Genomic DNA, 16,240 nt, shown 5'->3' with positions numbered 1-16,240 from the left:
TCGAATTATTATTATTATTTTTCTGTAATTTATTTATTTGTACATTCATCATAGTTAATTTCTTAAAGCATGCATGTGATGATTTCCCTTATATTATTTTTCGTTTTCTGTATATGCAATAATTGTTTGTTGGTCCCTGGGTCACATTCCACTGCCCTAAGTACTTGAACACTGACAGCCGTGGCAATGACCGAATAAGGCGACCAGTGAAAGCGGAGCTGGGCGGAGCTTCCCTGCTATAAATGAGAGCGCGGTGTCAGTCAAAAGAGAGACAGGGAAGAGAGAACACACACAGAGGAGGTGTGAGCCAGGTGTGAATGAACCACCGGAGCTATAGAGGTAATGTAGGAGCCAGGTGAGGGAGGAAACCACCGGAGCTTGAGTGTGTAGGAACCGGTGCGTAAACAAGGTGAAGCGAAGTGTATCGAGTGGGTAAAGGAACACAGGGAGAGCGCTCACACGACAGAGACGGACAGAGAGACAGTGGCTCCAGTGTGAGGTTCTATGCAACGAGGAAACCCTGTGAGAATCCAGAGTGTGCAGAGGGAAAGGAGGGACGAGAACGAGACAGCTTTTAAACCATAGCATCCAAATCTTCAGAGCAGAGCTGGTCCTGGATTATTTGTTTCATTTTGTATTTGTATTTTATGGCACAGAGGCCTCTTGTATTAGGGACTAAAATTAATACATGTATGTTTACCCATTTTATCCATTGTGTCGGTATCAGTTTCCTCCTGGGTTTGAATTGTGTTGTTCTCAAGTACTTACCTGGTTGATCACGAACCTGTGTGTAGCCTTGTAAAGAAAAGTTCCTCTCAAACAAAGGTGGCGTATAGTCGACAAACATTTTTATTCAATTGCTATTTTTCAATTGGAGTCCTGATTTATGTTTGCATACACAGATCAGTCATTTAATTGGTTTATTTACCTTGCTCACACAAAATGGAGGCTATGTGTGGCCCCTAGAGGGAGGGAGGCAGAGATAAAGTGATGTCATAAGTGACACAGGTATTTAAGGCCTTTCTGAACAGGCAGGTAGCAGATCGCCAATCTGTGGGTCCTCACACACTCACCGGTAGTGTGTGGTGAGAGGGGGATGTTTGGGTGCAGCTGCTGACCTGGGAAATGGTCTGTGCCATTTCTAGTGCTAATTGTTGTGGATGTAAAATAAATGGTAAATGGTGCGTTTATATATCGCTTTTATCTTAGCTTTACATAGATTGTGCATTACATTCACCCATTCACACACACATTCATACACCGATGGCGGAGGAAACCATGCAAGGCACCAACCTGCACATCGGGAGCAATTAGGGGTCCAGATTTTTTTTTCCTTCGAGACTGCCGAGACCCCCGTGCGTGTAATGAGACGATCTCCGTGAGGTCGGCGATCGCGGATAATATTCCATGATTTTTCAAAGGTCAGTACAATTGTTTGTTTTTGCTGGCAGTAGCGTCCCACTATTACACTATTACTCTGAGTGTTAAAGAGTTTGTCTATTGTTATATTACCTGTGACCTTTTGTAGATGGTATAGTGCATTATATTGTCTTGGTATATATATTACATGCTGTGTGCTTTGTGCCATGTGCATATTGTGAACTATGTGCTTTGTCGATGGCTGTAGGTCCATGTGGAATCTGTATGGACTGCTGTTCCTTTTCCTTCCTTATTTGATTTGATATGTTTTTGTTATGTTTTTGTCTCCCCATTCTATGCAAATAAATAGAAGTACCACTACCATTTTGTAACATTTTTATATTAAAAAAATAATTGCTATTTTGTATCCTACATTTTGGTCCTGTCCATATTTATTAGCAGGGTCACATATGCTTTGGCGGTGTTCTTGTGCATCTGAAATTGTTCTCAGACCACTCAGTATTCTGCAAAGCTCCCTTTGTAGAATACCTTAGTAATTTGCATGACAAGTGAAATCAGATGTCTTGGTCACTTACCGTATTTTCCGCACTATAAGGCGCACCGTTAATGCGCCTTATAGTGCGGATGCGCCTTATAACCAGGTGCGCCTAATATATGTATCAATATTGGTTAATTATGGCCCACGCGGCAAAGTGAGCCGCGATCCGCGCCGCAAAGTGAGCCGCGAGCGGCGCACCAAACCGAGCCGCGCCCAAAGCCAGCCGCAAGCCGCGCACCAAACCGAGCCGCGAACCAAACCGAACCGCGATCCGCGCCGCAAAGTGAGCCGCGACCCGCGAGCCGCACACCAAACCGCGAGCCGCGCAGAAAAGTGAGCCGCGGGCCGCGCACCAAACCGACCCGCGAGCCGAAACACCGACGCGCGACACGTTGTTTTCAGATCGTTATTTTCGGTGCGACACAAGCGTTGTTGTTCTTTAGTTCCTATCTATCTCTGCTCCTATGAAGTGTAGGCCTACATTATCTTTTTCATATTATTATTATGAACTTTATATTGTAGTTTGTACCCTGTATTCTGAGTTTGTGACTACAACAAGTAGCAAAATAGAATGTACATTAGGACAGTGGTTCTCAACCTGTGGGTCAGGACCCCCAGGGGGGTCCCCACATGATTGGGGGGGGGGGGTCCCCAGAAGACAGTGAAGTCACAATTTAAGGAATTTTAAGATATTTTTAATACCTCAAGAAAGAAAAGAAAAAATACTATTACTGCATCCAAACTAATCAACAAACTATACTATAAATACGGTCAAAATTGTGAAATAATATAAGAAAGAGGCGATCTACAAGCAAGGCGTTGTGAGCTTGTAGATTAAAAAAAAAACACGACCTTGTAGATCTGCTATTTTGACTATGTATCTGTGGAACTGAGTTAAACTAAATTAAATGCTTCAACTCCTAATTCCAAGCGCTTCTCAGGGTGGGGGGTCCCCAGTTCAAATATGATTATTTTGGGGGGTCGCTGCCTGTAAGGATTGAGATCCACTGCATTAGGATATAATGTACACAGTCACACACACATAGAAGATATGGAGATTGGAGATCAAAGAAAACGATAGAAGGGGGGGGGGGGAGACGTGTAATTGGGGACCCATTACATTGAAAACCTAGCAACATCACTGCATTATGGCCACCGTATGTATCAATATTGGTTAATTGTGGCTACCGTAGTCAAGGGGCGTCGCTGAAGTAACAGCAGGGAAACCCGCGAATTCCGCAAATTCCAGTCCCACACCACTTGTGTGTGTATAAACACCCCAAAATGGCACCTGTCAAGAAGAGACACGCTTACGACGCAGAGTTCAAACTCAAGGCTATCAGTCACGCAGAAGAACATGGCAATAGAGCAGCAGCGAGAGAATTCAACGTCAACGAATCAATGGTACGAAAGTGGAGGAAGCAACAAGATGACCTGCGCCAAGTAAAGAAGACTAAAAAGAGTTTCCGCGGAAACAAAGCGAGATGGCCACAATTAGAGGACACACTCGAACAGTGGGTTGTTGAACAGAGAGCAGCAAGTAGAAGCGTCTCTACAGTCACACTGCGAATGAAGGCAACAGCGCTAGCACATGACATGGACATCAATGAATTTAGAGGTGGTCCTTCTTGGTGCTTTCGTTTTATGAAAAGACGTAATCTCTCCATCCGCGCACGAACTACTGTCTCGCAGCAACTGCCACAGGATTACCAAGAAAAGCTGGCCTCTTTCCGCACATACTGCAAAGACAAGATCACTGAAAAAAAGATCCGGCCAGAGCACATCTTCAACATGGACGAGGTTCCACTCACCTTTGATATTCCTGTGAACCGCACTGTGGAGAGAACGGGGTCCAGAACGGTGAATGTACGCACGACAGGGAATGAGAAGTCATCCTTCACTGTAGTTCTCGCCTGCCAGGCTAATGGCCAGAAACTTCCACCCATGGTTATTTTCAAGAGAAAGACCTTGCCAAAGGAAAAGTTTCCAGCCGGCGTCCTCATCAAAGTTAACCCGAAGGGATGGATGGATGAAGAAAAGATGAGTGAGTGGCTGAGAGAAATTTACTTAAAGAGACCGGGTGGCTTTTTTCACACAGCGCCGTCCCTATTGATCTACGACTCCATGCGCGCCCATATCACCGATGGTGTCAAAAAACAAGTGAAAAACACTAATTCGGTGCTTGCTGTCATTTCGGGTGGATTGACTAAAGTACTCCAGCCGCTAGATATTGGTGTCAACAGGGCGTTCAAAGCTAGACTGCGAACTGCGTGGGAGCAGTGGATGACAGAAGGCGAATATACGTTCACCAAGACGGGGAGACAGCGCCGGGCGACATACGCCACTATCTGCCAATGGATCGTGGATGCCTGGGCAGATATATCAGTCTCAACGGTGGTCCGAGCTTTCAGGAAGGCAGGAATTGGCACTGTCCTGCCGGACAACAGCAGCGACACCGCCTCGGATGACGACTCTGACGAGATGGAGCCGTTGGATCCTGTACTCGCCCAGCTGTTCAATTCCGATACTGAAGAGGAAGAATTCGAGGGATTTGTTGACGAGTCTGACGAGATGGAGCCGGGCACGTTGGATGCTGTACGTGTACTCGTCCAGCTGTTCAATTCGGATACTGAAGAGGAAGAATTCGAGGGATTCGTTGATGGGGAATGAACTGAAAAAGTGAGCTTTACGTGTTTCTTTTACGTGTTTCTTTTACGTGTTAACAACTGAACAAGGCTGGGAGATATTGTGAATATGGACATTAACGTTTGAACAACGTTGAGTTATTGTTATATTTTTATTGCTTTGCACTATTTCCAGAGTTACTATATTGTGATTGCACTAACGTTTGATTTACCGTAGCTAGCGGTATCAGACTGTTTCTTTTACCTGTGTGTTTCCATGTGTTTCCCTTACTGAATCAGGGAAAAGTTCCCGTCCATGGATGCACTAACTACGTGATAAAAAGTTGCACTACCTGTTATACCTTGCTGTTGGTAAAAGATAAACTGTGTCGCGAAAATACTACGTCACTGACGATACCTTGGGGAAAAAATAAAACAGCCGTACTTGGAGAAAAAAATTTCCCCTCCATGGATGCACTAACTACGTCATAAAAAGTTGCACGACCTGTTATACCTGGCTGTTGGTAAAAGATACACTGTGCCGCGAAAATACTACGTCACTGACGACACCTTGGGGAAAAAATAAAACGGCCGTACTTGGGGAAAAAATAAAACAGCCGTTGTTTGTTTGATTGATTGAAGACTTTATTAGAAGTTTGCATTAGAAAAAAATAACAGTCTCATGACAGCACATATCACTGGTACAAGGTCTACCTTACATGTCTAGGTTCATGTGTGTTGTAAGAACGCTGGTTTGTATTAATTCTGTTAATAAAGTTTGACTGACTGACTTATCTGACTGTTTTCTTTAGCGCAGCTCCATCTAGTGGATGCATAACGCAACCCCAGCCACTACAGTAGCTTCTATTCTATGCGCCTTATAATGCGGTGCGCCCTATATATGAAAATTATTGATTTATTGCAGGTGCGCCTTATATTCAGATGCGCCTTATAGTGCGGAAGATACGGTACTCTGTTAACATTCATTATTTCATGAATGACTGTCCTGTCATTCTGGAATTTTCTTAATTGTTAAGAACAATTTTGTGCATGCGCCCCAAAATTGGGAATTTGCAAGTTCATTTAGACACCTCAGCTCAGGATTAACCATTTACAATGTTTTGCAATGATATTGCATTCAGTTCGGTGGTGCCCTGGCGTTGGCCCGCACAGCCGGAGCGAGATGCTGGATATTTCTATGTTCAGGTGCGGGGACAATAACCTGTGTGTTATTTTTACTGTTATTTTTCTGTTTTCTTCTTTTTTTTACTCCCGTAGGGTTTTTGTGCTATTTATGTATTAGTCTCTCTGACTCTCTGTACGACACTGGACATCACTACGGTGGGACAGTCAGTAACTTCTTCTCGTACGTGAAGCTCCACTCTTCTCAATTCACCCAGAAACTATAAGGCACAGTAGGACAGAGCTATCCATCCGTCGCTTATCTTCTGACTCTTTAGTCGAGATGTGGCCTCCGTGTGTTCTGAATATTACTGACTCCCAAACCGCAACTCGTAACAAACGAGCCGCCAACACTTCCTCCTCCTGTCCCTGCGTGATGACGTTCACTTATATAGCCGTGCCTCCAGTGGCCGGCATCCGCCGTTGTGACGTACAGAAACAGTGCCAAAACAATAAATGAAAATAAACAAAACATGCGTGCATAATGTGGAAAGATATGTATGTGTGCCTATGTTTCCCACTGCATAATATCCTAGCAATATCCTGTGACTCTGCTCATGTGATATTGCAGAATACCTGCGCAAGCATGACACAGAATCTGAGATCACAAACCCCCCAGAGCAGAGCATGAGATAGTTATTACATGAACATAACATTGAACCTTCAATGCATAATTAAACTACCACATATCATAGTACAATCCATAGAACCACAGTACAATCCACAGAATCATCCTATTAACAATATGAAATTAAATGCCACAGGGAGGACATTTGACACTGACAGCTGTACGACCGGCTTTGACAGATTTAAGCACATGGAATGAACGGTGCAACAGATAGCTGCTTAAAAGCACCGCCTGAGTTGCAGCGAATGAGAATGAAGAGGTTAAACGTGGAGAGACAGACTGACTTGTGGGAGTATGTATGAAGTAACTTAGCGAATGAATGGGAGGGGGGGGAGAGAGCTAGCATGTAACCTCCTGCCTTCCGTTCCTACATGAACTATCGCTACGCTGAATCAAATATTAGTGGTTTATAATGGCATGTGATTATATATTCAGTTTCACAAGACAGGTCAAAGGTTTATTTTCTAGCCGTGCCGTTTCGAATGAAAATTACATCCCCATGTTAAACTGTAGGCTGCCTAGAGGGCGGGCCACAGCACGCACTTACTGTCGCCACTGATCACATGACCCAAAGGATCGATTCTGCAGTTCTCGGTGGCAAAGAAGTTAAGGTGGAAAACTTCTTCTAATGTAATAGTGTCTTCAAAACGGGTCTGTAAAAACCATTGGGTGACATCAGGGCTCCCTTCGTCCATATTTTGTTTACAGTCTATGGTTAGAACATTGGTAGGGGTTCCCCAGAGGTTCCCTACTTCTGTATTTATCCGCACGAGAGAATATAATCGCTTTGCAATTAAATGCAAACGCAGTAGTGAACCCAGGGAGCTGGGTGTAGATCACGCATGCAAATTGATTAGTCACTGATAGGTTGGAGAATTATAATAACTGCCCTGGTGTACGTATGTTACATTGAAATGTGATGAGACTCAATCTGGTGGCGTCTAAACTAGACTGAGATCAAGTCACTTGCTGATCCAGCCTGGGTCTGGGTGGGTGGATACAGAAATGGTGTGTTGCGCAAAGCACAGGATATGGAAGGCGGGCTTTAGACAAGAACACACTAGTTAATTCAGTATGAAAACCTGACTTTCCAAAGGTAGGGTTACCAACCGTCCCGTAAAATACGGAATTGTTCCTTATTTGGAAACTAAAAGACGTGTTCCGTATTGACTGTTACGGGACGCACTATGTTCCGTATTTTGGGGTCGTGGAATAACAGCGCAATTTTTATATGAGAGAGAGTATTTCTCACACACACACGCACACACACACAAGTGCATCTGTCTGCCTGCCTATGTGTTTGTGTGCTGTATACGAAGGGCGTTAGGACCCTGGGGGTGCCGCTCGCGTGTGTGTATGTGTGTGTGCGTGCTTGTGTGAGATTTCCTCATTGACGTGAGAGGAGAAATGTGCGCTGTGTGGCCGTGCGGTGGAAGAGAGAGCCCCGGCCCTTCTAAAAAGAAAATACTTTGTTCTTAAAAACAAACAGTGGGGAGAACAGCTGTGTTAAGTCCATGAGTGGAGATGTGTCAGAGCCGTTTGAATCTGCACCTTGCATCAGACGGTCACGTTAGAACTCCCTGCAAAGCTCTGGACCAGAGCTACTGTATGTCAGAGGGAGGTTTCATAACATGCTGGCACAGACATGCTTGATTTGATGATTTGAGGCATTTTGTACAAAACGGAGCACTCCTGCAAACTTTGGAAGCCATTTTTAGCCAATCAGGATGGAATATGAAAAATCTGAAAGACCCGTTTTGTTTAATGACTATAGAGCTATTGTGTAGCGATTTGCGTGATGTTTGGACAAAATCTGTACTGTGAAAAAATTTAGCGTTGCACGGGAAAAGGAGAAACAATGCATTTCTGTGATCTCACAACTAAGAAAACTAACGTCAGGGAAACAATAATTACTCGACATGCGGTCGGTGCGGATCTATAAATAGGATAATATAATTATTGCATTTGGTAGACGGATGGATAATGAATGTGTACACGCGGAATAGGGTGATGAAAAAGCCCATCTGCGCATCTCTAGTACTCGTTAAGTGTGCCTGCCATGTAATGGCAAAACACTTATTGTAATCCGCCATACTTATTAAGTGTGCCTGCCATGTAATGGCAAAACACTTATTGTAATCCACCATACTTATTAAGTGTGCCTGCCATGTAATGGCAAAACACTTATTGAGATCCGCCATACTTAAAGTAGAATTTTGGACTACGTTTTTTTTACCTTTTCTATGACGTTATGATATCTTAGGATGAATGGTACAGAAGAAAAATGTCATAACTAGATCCCGGGTCCGCCACAGCTTAAAGCGTGCGCGGATAGGCCTTGCGTTAGATCGCATATTTTAATTTTTTTTTTTTTTTTTTTTTTTTGTGAGAGATCTGACGTTCATAGTGACAGAACACTATGCAAAAAAAAAAAAAAAAACCTAAGTCTCGCTAGACGATTGAAATCTCGAGATTTCAATCTCGTCTAGTGAGACTTCTGTTTTATTTTTATTTTTTACAGTGTTCTGTCACTATGAACGTCAGATCTCACAAAAAAAAAGAAAACAAAAAGCTATTAAAATATGCTACGTCATAGAAAAGGTAAGAAAAACTTAGTCCAAAATTCTCCTTTAATCATAATATTTATTTCACGCCGCAAAACTGTCCGTCCGTAACTGCCGCACGGTTTACACTACCGCCGCAATATATACATCAAAACGTGCGGCTTGGCCGGGAATGATGTGCTCGGGAAAATAAATCTGTTAAGCTTTACCATTGCGACGTTATTCGCAAAAAATGCTTTTTGGACGCACGCGGCGCGCCAAATGCTACTCCTCCCACACGGTTTACACGTCCTTGGCAATGTATACATCAAAACGTGCGGAGCGACCGGGCCAACCACTTTTCTCGCCATTTCGCGTTACCACGGCGACGTAATCGGCAAAACCACATAGCCACGCCAACTTTTTAGTCCCCCATTCAAACCCATGTCTTCATCATCATCATCATCATCTTCTAGGTGGCCTTTGTTATGAACCTTTCACATTGAAATGGACCCTGATATCCTCTCCTCTCATCGGCAACACGTCCAACTGGTTATCAAAGAGGGGTCCGGGGACCCCCAACCACGTAGCCACGGCCCGTTTAGTCCTTTAAACAGCTATAACTCCAGATGGCAGCATGCTACCGAGTCCATATTTGGTGGGTGGGCATTTTGTTTTGGGTGGACATTCTTTTTATGGTAGACTTTTTTTTTCTTCGAACTTTCTTTCTTTTCCGAACTTTTTTTTTTCCCATTGTTTTTTTCCTTATTTTTTTTCCCGCCCACACACTCTTTGAGGGGTGTGGAGCTCAATGGTGCAACCCGGAAGTGGATCTATTCACTTCCGGTTTTAAAAAGTGCCGTTGCGGTTTATTTTGTATTCATTTTTTAATTATTTTTTGCTGCTTTTTTTTATACTCCACCAAAATGGACCACCCAAAAATCTGTTACGAATACATTTTAGGCCATTTTGAGTCGATTGGTGGTACTTTGTAGTGACACTATTTTGAGTCTCCAGCCAGCTGCAGGCACACTTAAATTTTCTTAGGAAATGTGTTTCTAGTTCTGTTTACATTTCTGACTGATAAAGTATTCAATCAATTCATCAAAAACAATAACTGAATGAATATGAGCTTGAACAATCGAAGAGGATGGACGTGCTTGACCGATCACTGATTGGGGCGGCCATAGCTGAGTGGTTAGTGAGCCGCCTTGGGGAGCTAGAACCCCTGGTTGTCCCAGGTAAGATTCCAGCCCAGCAATGTGTTGATGTGTAGGGCGGCTGTGGCGCAGGAGGTAGAGCAGGTCGTCCAATGATCCTTGGGTCGGCGGTTCGAATCCCAGCTCCTCCTGTCCACATGTCGAAGTGTCCTTGGGCAAGACACTGAACCCTACATTGCCTCCAATGATTCGGTCGGCGCTAGCTTGCCACCATTGGTGTGTGAATGTGGGAAAAGTGGGGACGCTGGCGTCGACTGTTCGCCGCGCCACCTCCCAATGTCCCCCCCTGTATGAATGAATGAACCATTGTAAAGCGCTTTGAGTAAGGTTGAGTACTTAGAAAAGCGCCATAAAAATGCAATTCATTATTATTATTATTATTATTATGTGTGTCCCTGAGCAAGACTCTTAACCCCTAATTGTGCCGCGCCCCTTGAGGGCTACGATCAGCTGGGTTGAGCTGAAACAGAATTTCCCCCTTGGGAACAAGTAGGTCAATATCTTCTCTTAAGTTATCTTACTATCTTACTACTATATAATTGACCAAAGCTCAGAAAAGTTCGTCCGGGATTCCAAGCACAGGATCACTCCACATGCCTCCAAGACCCGCCACAGACTGTTGATCAGAGCTTTGGCCATGTTTTAGGCATCTTACCCCACCTCGATCAGCGATCAGACTCTCGGCTTGATTGATTCTCTGATTCGCCTATCAGACCCTCAGCCTGATCTGACAGGTTGCCATAGCAACCAGATACAGGAAGTCTGACCTCTTTATCACATGACCGAGGTTGGGAGGTTGGGACTAGAGGTTAGGGCCGCAAAGCAAAGCAGGGAGGGAGGAGAGGAGCCGAGAGGAGAGGAGAGGCCAGAGAGGCCGGACTTTGCATGACGTGTGTGCAGAGCTATAGGGCTGGGTGCGGTAACCGCAATACCGCCATACCGCGGTACGGTATACCGCACCGCACGTCATGTTCATTACCGCGATAAAAAAAAAAAAAAAAAAAAAAAATTATATAAAAAAAAAATTACAAAATATTTTTTAATATTATTTTTTTGATATTTTATATCATGACATGCTATTCTAGCCTGCTGTGGTGTGACTGGTGTCGGCCGGGGTCGTGTCGGGGGCGGGGTTGGTCGGCTCTTTAACATTGCGTTGTGGCAAGTAGGAAAGGACGGATATAAACGAGCAGATCTACAAGCTCAGCGACAGCCCAAAGTGTTGCACTTTTGCTGTAGAAAGACGAGATTTACAACCCCTGATAAGAGGGTGGAGGTACCCCGGGGCCGGGGGTCGACAGGAGTCAGAGCAGGGCCAGTCCATTATTATTAAACTGGGGGTTTGCTTTTGTGTGTGTGCCTGATAATTAATTATTTCTTGGCTTTAGTATTACAGAAATTGTTAGATTGAATATATATATAGTCTACCCACACAACACAGACATATAAAAAGTAAGCATAAGCTGTTTGAGTACATATGTGTATATGTGTGTATATATATATATATATATATATATATATATATATATACTCAGATCCGTAGACCGACCCATCACCCGTGATTATTTCAAAATACGAACCAGACCCGCCCCGCCCGTCAAATAAACGACCCGTTGTCCGCCCGTTTATCTGTGTAAAATGTAAATCCTATTGAAAAGTGTGTTGAAAAAGATAGCAGCCTTCAACAACAGCGCTACATTCAGTGGTCAGGTTTGTACAGAAATCAAGTGAAGACGGAGGAGCGAGCTTAAGCCACGCGCGAACGCGCATCTACGCAGCACACATGTGTCGTTGTGTACGTCATCACATAGTTTTAATTTGAAGGTTTAACAGGATGTTCAATGTGTTTTTGTGAGTTAACATAACTGACCAGCATGAGCATGCTCCATGCAGTTGTGCTGTGTTAAGTTACACAAGTTACGTTGTTTGGGCGGAAACAGTGCTCTCTGATTTTCACAATAAAATGATACCCGCCCGCGATTAGTTCAGTACCGCCCGTCCCCGTACCCGTTATCTTATCAAAGTAAAATTTTCACCCGTTTTCACCCGTCAAACGCGGGTACCCGGCCCGTTGCAGGACTCTGATATATATATATATATATATATATATATATATATATATATATATATAGATATAGATATATATAGATATATATAGATATATAGATAGCTTGGGTCGGAGTCACCAGTGTAATTTCACTCTCATATATATATACCTCGTCGTACGATAGTGTCTTACATCACGTAACAAAAAGAGCAGATCTACAAGCTCACCAAGCTTGTAGATCTGCTATTTCCGGCAGCCGAGACCAATCGATTGACGGCATTCACGGCACTGACGCAAAACATACGACGGTTTCATTTCTTTCATAAGTTTCATAACAAACGGGGATAGATTCCCTACTTTACTTAATCCTAATAGTTTTTATCTGAGATAGGGCTTTCCAATAATCTTTGACGGATTACGCTAACATCATGGTCATGGAATATAAAGTCGGCCACGCAGACTGGTTAACTACGAGAGATGAGAGAAAACATCATCCAGGTATTTCTCTCTTTTACTTGTAACTGAGTATTTTCATATTTCAGTATTGATACTTTTACTTAAGTACAAGATTTGAGTACTTTTTCCACCACTGCTTAAGAGCAAAACTTATTTTTGTTCGGCTTACTTCAGACAATGCAGCAGCATAGGTGATGATAATAATAATAATGACGACGGTGCAAAATCCACCGTCGGTAACGGCGCGGTAACGGTAACGGCGCGGTAGCGGTAATGGCGCGGTAACGGTAACGGTAACCCGCGGTTCTTTAAAATTGGCTGCGGTATTACAAAAAAACTTCGCGCGCGTGCATGAGGCGGTAAATACCGCCGTACCGTACCGTAACGGGGAGTAATTACCGCGGAAAATAAAAATCCATACCGCCCCAGCCCTACAGAGCTATAGGCCAGCAAAAGTCGCCGTTCTTCATAATTAAACATGAGCAAGGTTTCAGATTTACCTTATAATTCTAAATATTTGGTCAACTGCTCAAAAGCAGGGGAAGTAAAGATGGAAAGTACCATTAAACAAAAAGCCAAGAAAAGACACTTCAATGCAGAGGATTGTGGCAGTTTAGGGAGAAGTCCAGAAGGCACCGATGTCCGAAACTATGATCCAGAGAGAGAACACTATTCCAGGACACACTCAAAGAAGCTGAAACCTGAGGGTCATGACAAGCGGCAAATTTCCAGTCCACCCAAATCTCTCCAGCAGTGCACCACTTCACAATCACAAGGACTTGGAAGAGAGGTGACTCCTAAAAAAGAGCTAAAGGTGGATGATGATGGAGTCAGACTGTTAGCCACACCATTAAAGGATGAGGAGGAAATTGACTATTTAAGGGATGACGGTCGAAATGTTTAGGGACGATGACAACTTTGAGGGACGGTACGATGGTAATGATGTTGACTTTGAGCCACGAAAACGCCAACAGGGTAGACAGAAAAGTGGAACAATACAAGGTAGGCACAGGAAAAAACGATGATGATGTCAATATAGCAGGAACATCATTAAAGGACGACGAGGACATTGACTATTTAGAAGGGATGACAGTACAAATGGTTTGGGACAATGAAGAATTTGAACGATGGTGCAAATTAATGTTTCCCACCGGAAACAAAACTGTTTCCCACAAGATGGACACGAGGAAAAACGATGATGATGTCAATATTGTAGGAACACCACTAAAGGACGAGGAGGAAATTGACTATTTAGAAGGGATGACAGCCCACAGACAGCCCACAGAAACAGAACACTATTCGAGGACACACTCAAAGAAGCTGAAACCTGAAGGTCCTGACAAGCGGCAAATGTCCTGTCCACCGACAGAGTCCAAAACTCATCATCGTCCCAAAACATTTCGACTGTCATCCCTTCTAAATTTCCTCCTCGTCCTTCATTGGTGTGGTTGGAAGATTAACATCATCTTATCCTTGTCCACCTTGTATTGTTCCAATTCTTCTCTTTCTACCTGTCTGGCATTTGCGTGGCTGCGCTGTAATTCATCATATAACATTTTGGTGTGGCTAACAGTCTGATACCATCATCATCCTCATATAATTATTATTGATGTAATCATCCAAACATACTCTAAATGGTAAATGGCACATTTATATAGCACTTTATCCAAAGCTCTTTACAATGTGCATTGCTTTTTTTCACCCATGCACACACCAACGGCAGATCAAACCATGCAAGGCACCAACCTGCTCATCGGGAGCAGTTAGGGGTCAATGTCTTACTCAATTAAGGGACGGGATTTTGACAGGGCCATTCTACCTCCTGTGCCACTGCCGCCCCGGCCATTTGTCTGGGACTCACCTTGACATTTAGGTCGGGGTCCAGCAGTACATCGCCAGGCTTCAGGTTCTTGTGGATGATGCGAGGGGTGAGACTGTGAAGGTGCATCATTCCCAGAGCCACTTGGTGAGCCAGTCGAAAGACCAGGGACCAGGGTAGACGGTGGTTTAGTTTTTTCTGTTGAGGAAGGGGGTGAAACAGAAAAGTTTAATTCAGAGTCAAACATACAATTAAAGGCTAATTTAAAACTATAATCCTTACCACTCGTGTGTCTAAACCGTCAGCCTCGACCTATTTTGAGGTTTTTAAATGATTATCTTTGCTCATGAAGCTCTCTGGCCATCTGAAACGTTTTCCAAATATGAAATTAGGCACCATTATACCATCCCTGACGTAAATGTTTGGCTAAATTGACCGCTCTCACCAATTCTCACCCCAGGCAGAAGGTCTTCACACCTCCAGACCGCCTGGAGATAATAATGCGTCACTGTTCTAGTTAATGGGATCATTTGCATTTCACTGTCAGCTCGCAAAGCTATTTCTCCCCCCTAAATAAAAATGAGAACTGTGTTTATAATAACCCCAACCCGAAAACCTAACCTCTAAATGTTGTATTTGGTCTGAGCAATGTGCCAGCTGCAAATAACCCAGCCTGCATGCGTGCCTATTTGGCTCAAAACCCCTTGCAGCTGAGTTCATGACCAAACCCGGAAGGTGAGTGTAGGCCTACTTCCGGGTGTGTATATATGCGCTTTCAATGAAATTATTGACCGACGATTTTATGTCCATTCTCTAGATATTATATAGCTCTGTGGTCCAATCCGGTGACTGTATGCTTCAAATATCTTTATTAACATTGTCAACCAATTGGGGTGTCCGTATACACCAGGGTTGACATTTCTTAAATTAAGAGTAAGATCCTCCAACCACTGCAGATGTACCATAGTGTAGCATGTAGCAATATACAGACTGGTTAACTCATTCACTGCCAAGGACAACTTTTACGGTTTTTTTTCCAAAGGCCCAGACTGCCACGGACGACTTTAACGACTTTTAGTTTTTTAATCGTTTTTTATAAAAGATTGCGCTGTTCTCTATCACCCGAGTGATCAATTTCACGTTCTACTCACCCGGATTTGGAAATAACGTCATCCGAAATTTCTGCCTCCGTCCAATTCCTGTTTAGCTTTTTCATGGAAACGGCTCTATCTTGAGTTTACTTATTTTGCCCTGCATTTCGCGATACATCCTATTGTCAACCTGCTGTTACAAGCCAAGGGGCGGTCTCGGTTGGAATATTTTTCTCTGGGGCGACGCACACACATACCGTGTGTTTTCAAACAGTCGGACAAGCGATCACAAGGGATGTAAATTTTCTGTGGCCAGCTGAAAAGGTAAGAAAAGCGTGCATTTTTGGCGAGAGATGGTTTATTCACATGCTGCTACAAGAGAAGGGGCGATCGCGGTTGGATTATTTTTTCTCTGGGCGACACACACGGATTTCGGGTGTGTTTACAAACGATCGGACAAGCGTTCATAATGATAAAAGATTTTCATGAAATCTGGCATTAATTTAACCATAATTATAACCCTTTGACATGAAAGAAAAACAACATTTTATTGGGGACCCATTCAGTCAAACCCACTCAATTTCTCTGGGACGTAATTTTAATGACCACCCGTGGGTCCTGGGACTCATTACATTGAAAATGGTTCAACATCGTCATTGAATGAATCAGTGAATACAGTTTACAGTTTAGGCATTTAGCAGGCGCTCTTAAT

General features: G+C 43.6%; 1 protein-coding gene across 2 annotated transcripts in view; it reads right to left on the bottom strand.

Annotated features, from left to right (window-relative positions):
* The window catches only part of LOC308093099 (uncharacterized protein), a 55,766-nt gene that overhangs the window by 13,120 nt on the left and 26,406 nt on the right, over positions 1–16,240 (bottom strand). For both annotated transcript variants that reach the window (XM_080439314.1, XM_080439315.1), the window contains exon 12: positions 14,480–14,635. In XM_080439314.1, coding sequence (XP_080295440.1) covers positions 14,480–14,635 — 156 coding nt within the window. The remainder of the gene's footprint in view (positions 1–14,479; positions 14,636–16,240) is intronic.

The sequence above is a fragment of the Gymnoscopelus braueri genome (genome assembly GCF_963280865.1).
Source record: "Gymnoscopelus braueri genome assembly, chromosome: 10".
Taxonomy (NCBI): Eukaryota; Metazoa; Chordata; class Actinopteri; order Myctophiformes; family Myctophidae; genus Gymnoscopelus; species Gymnoscopelus braueri.
Note: the sequence above shows the minus strand (reverse complement) of the source record. Positions and strands in the feature narration are given on the sequence as shown.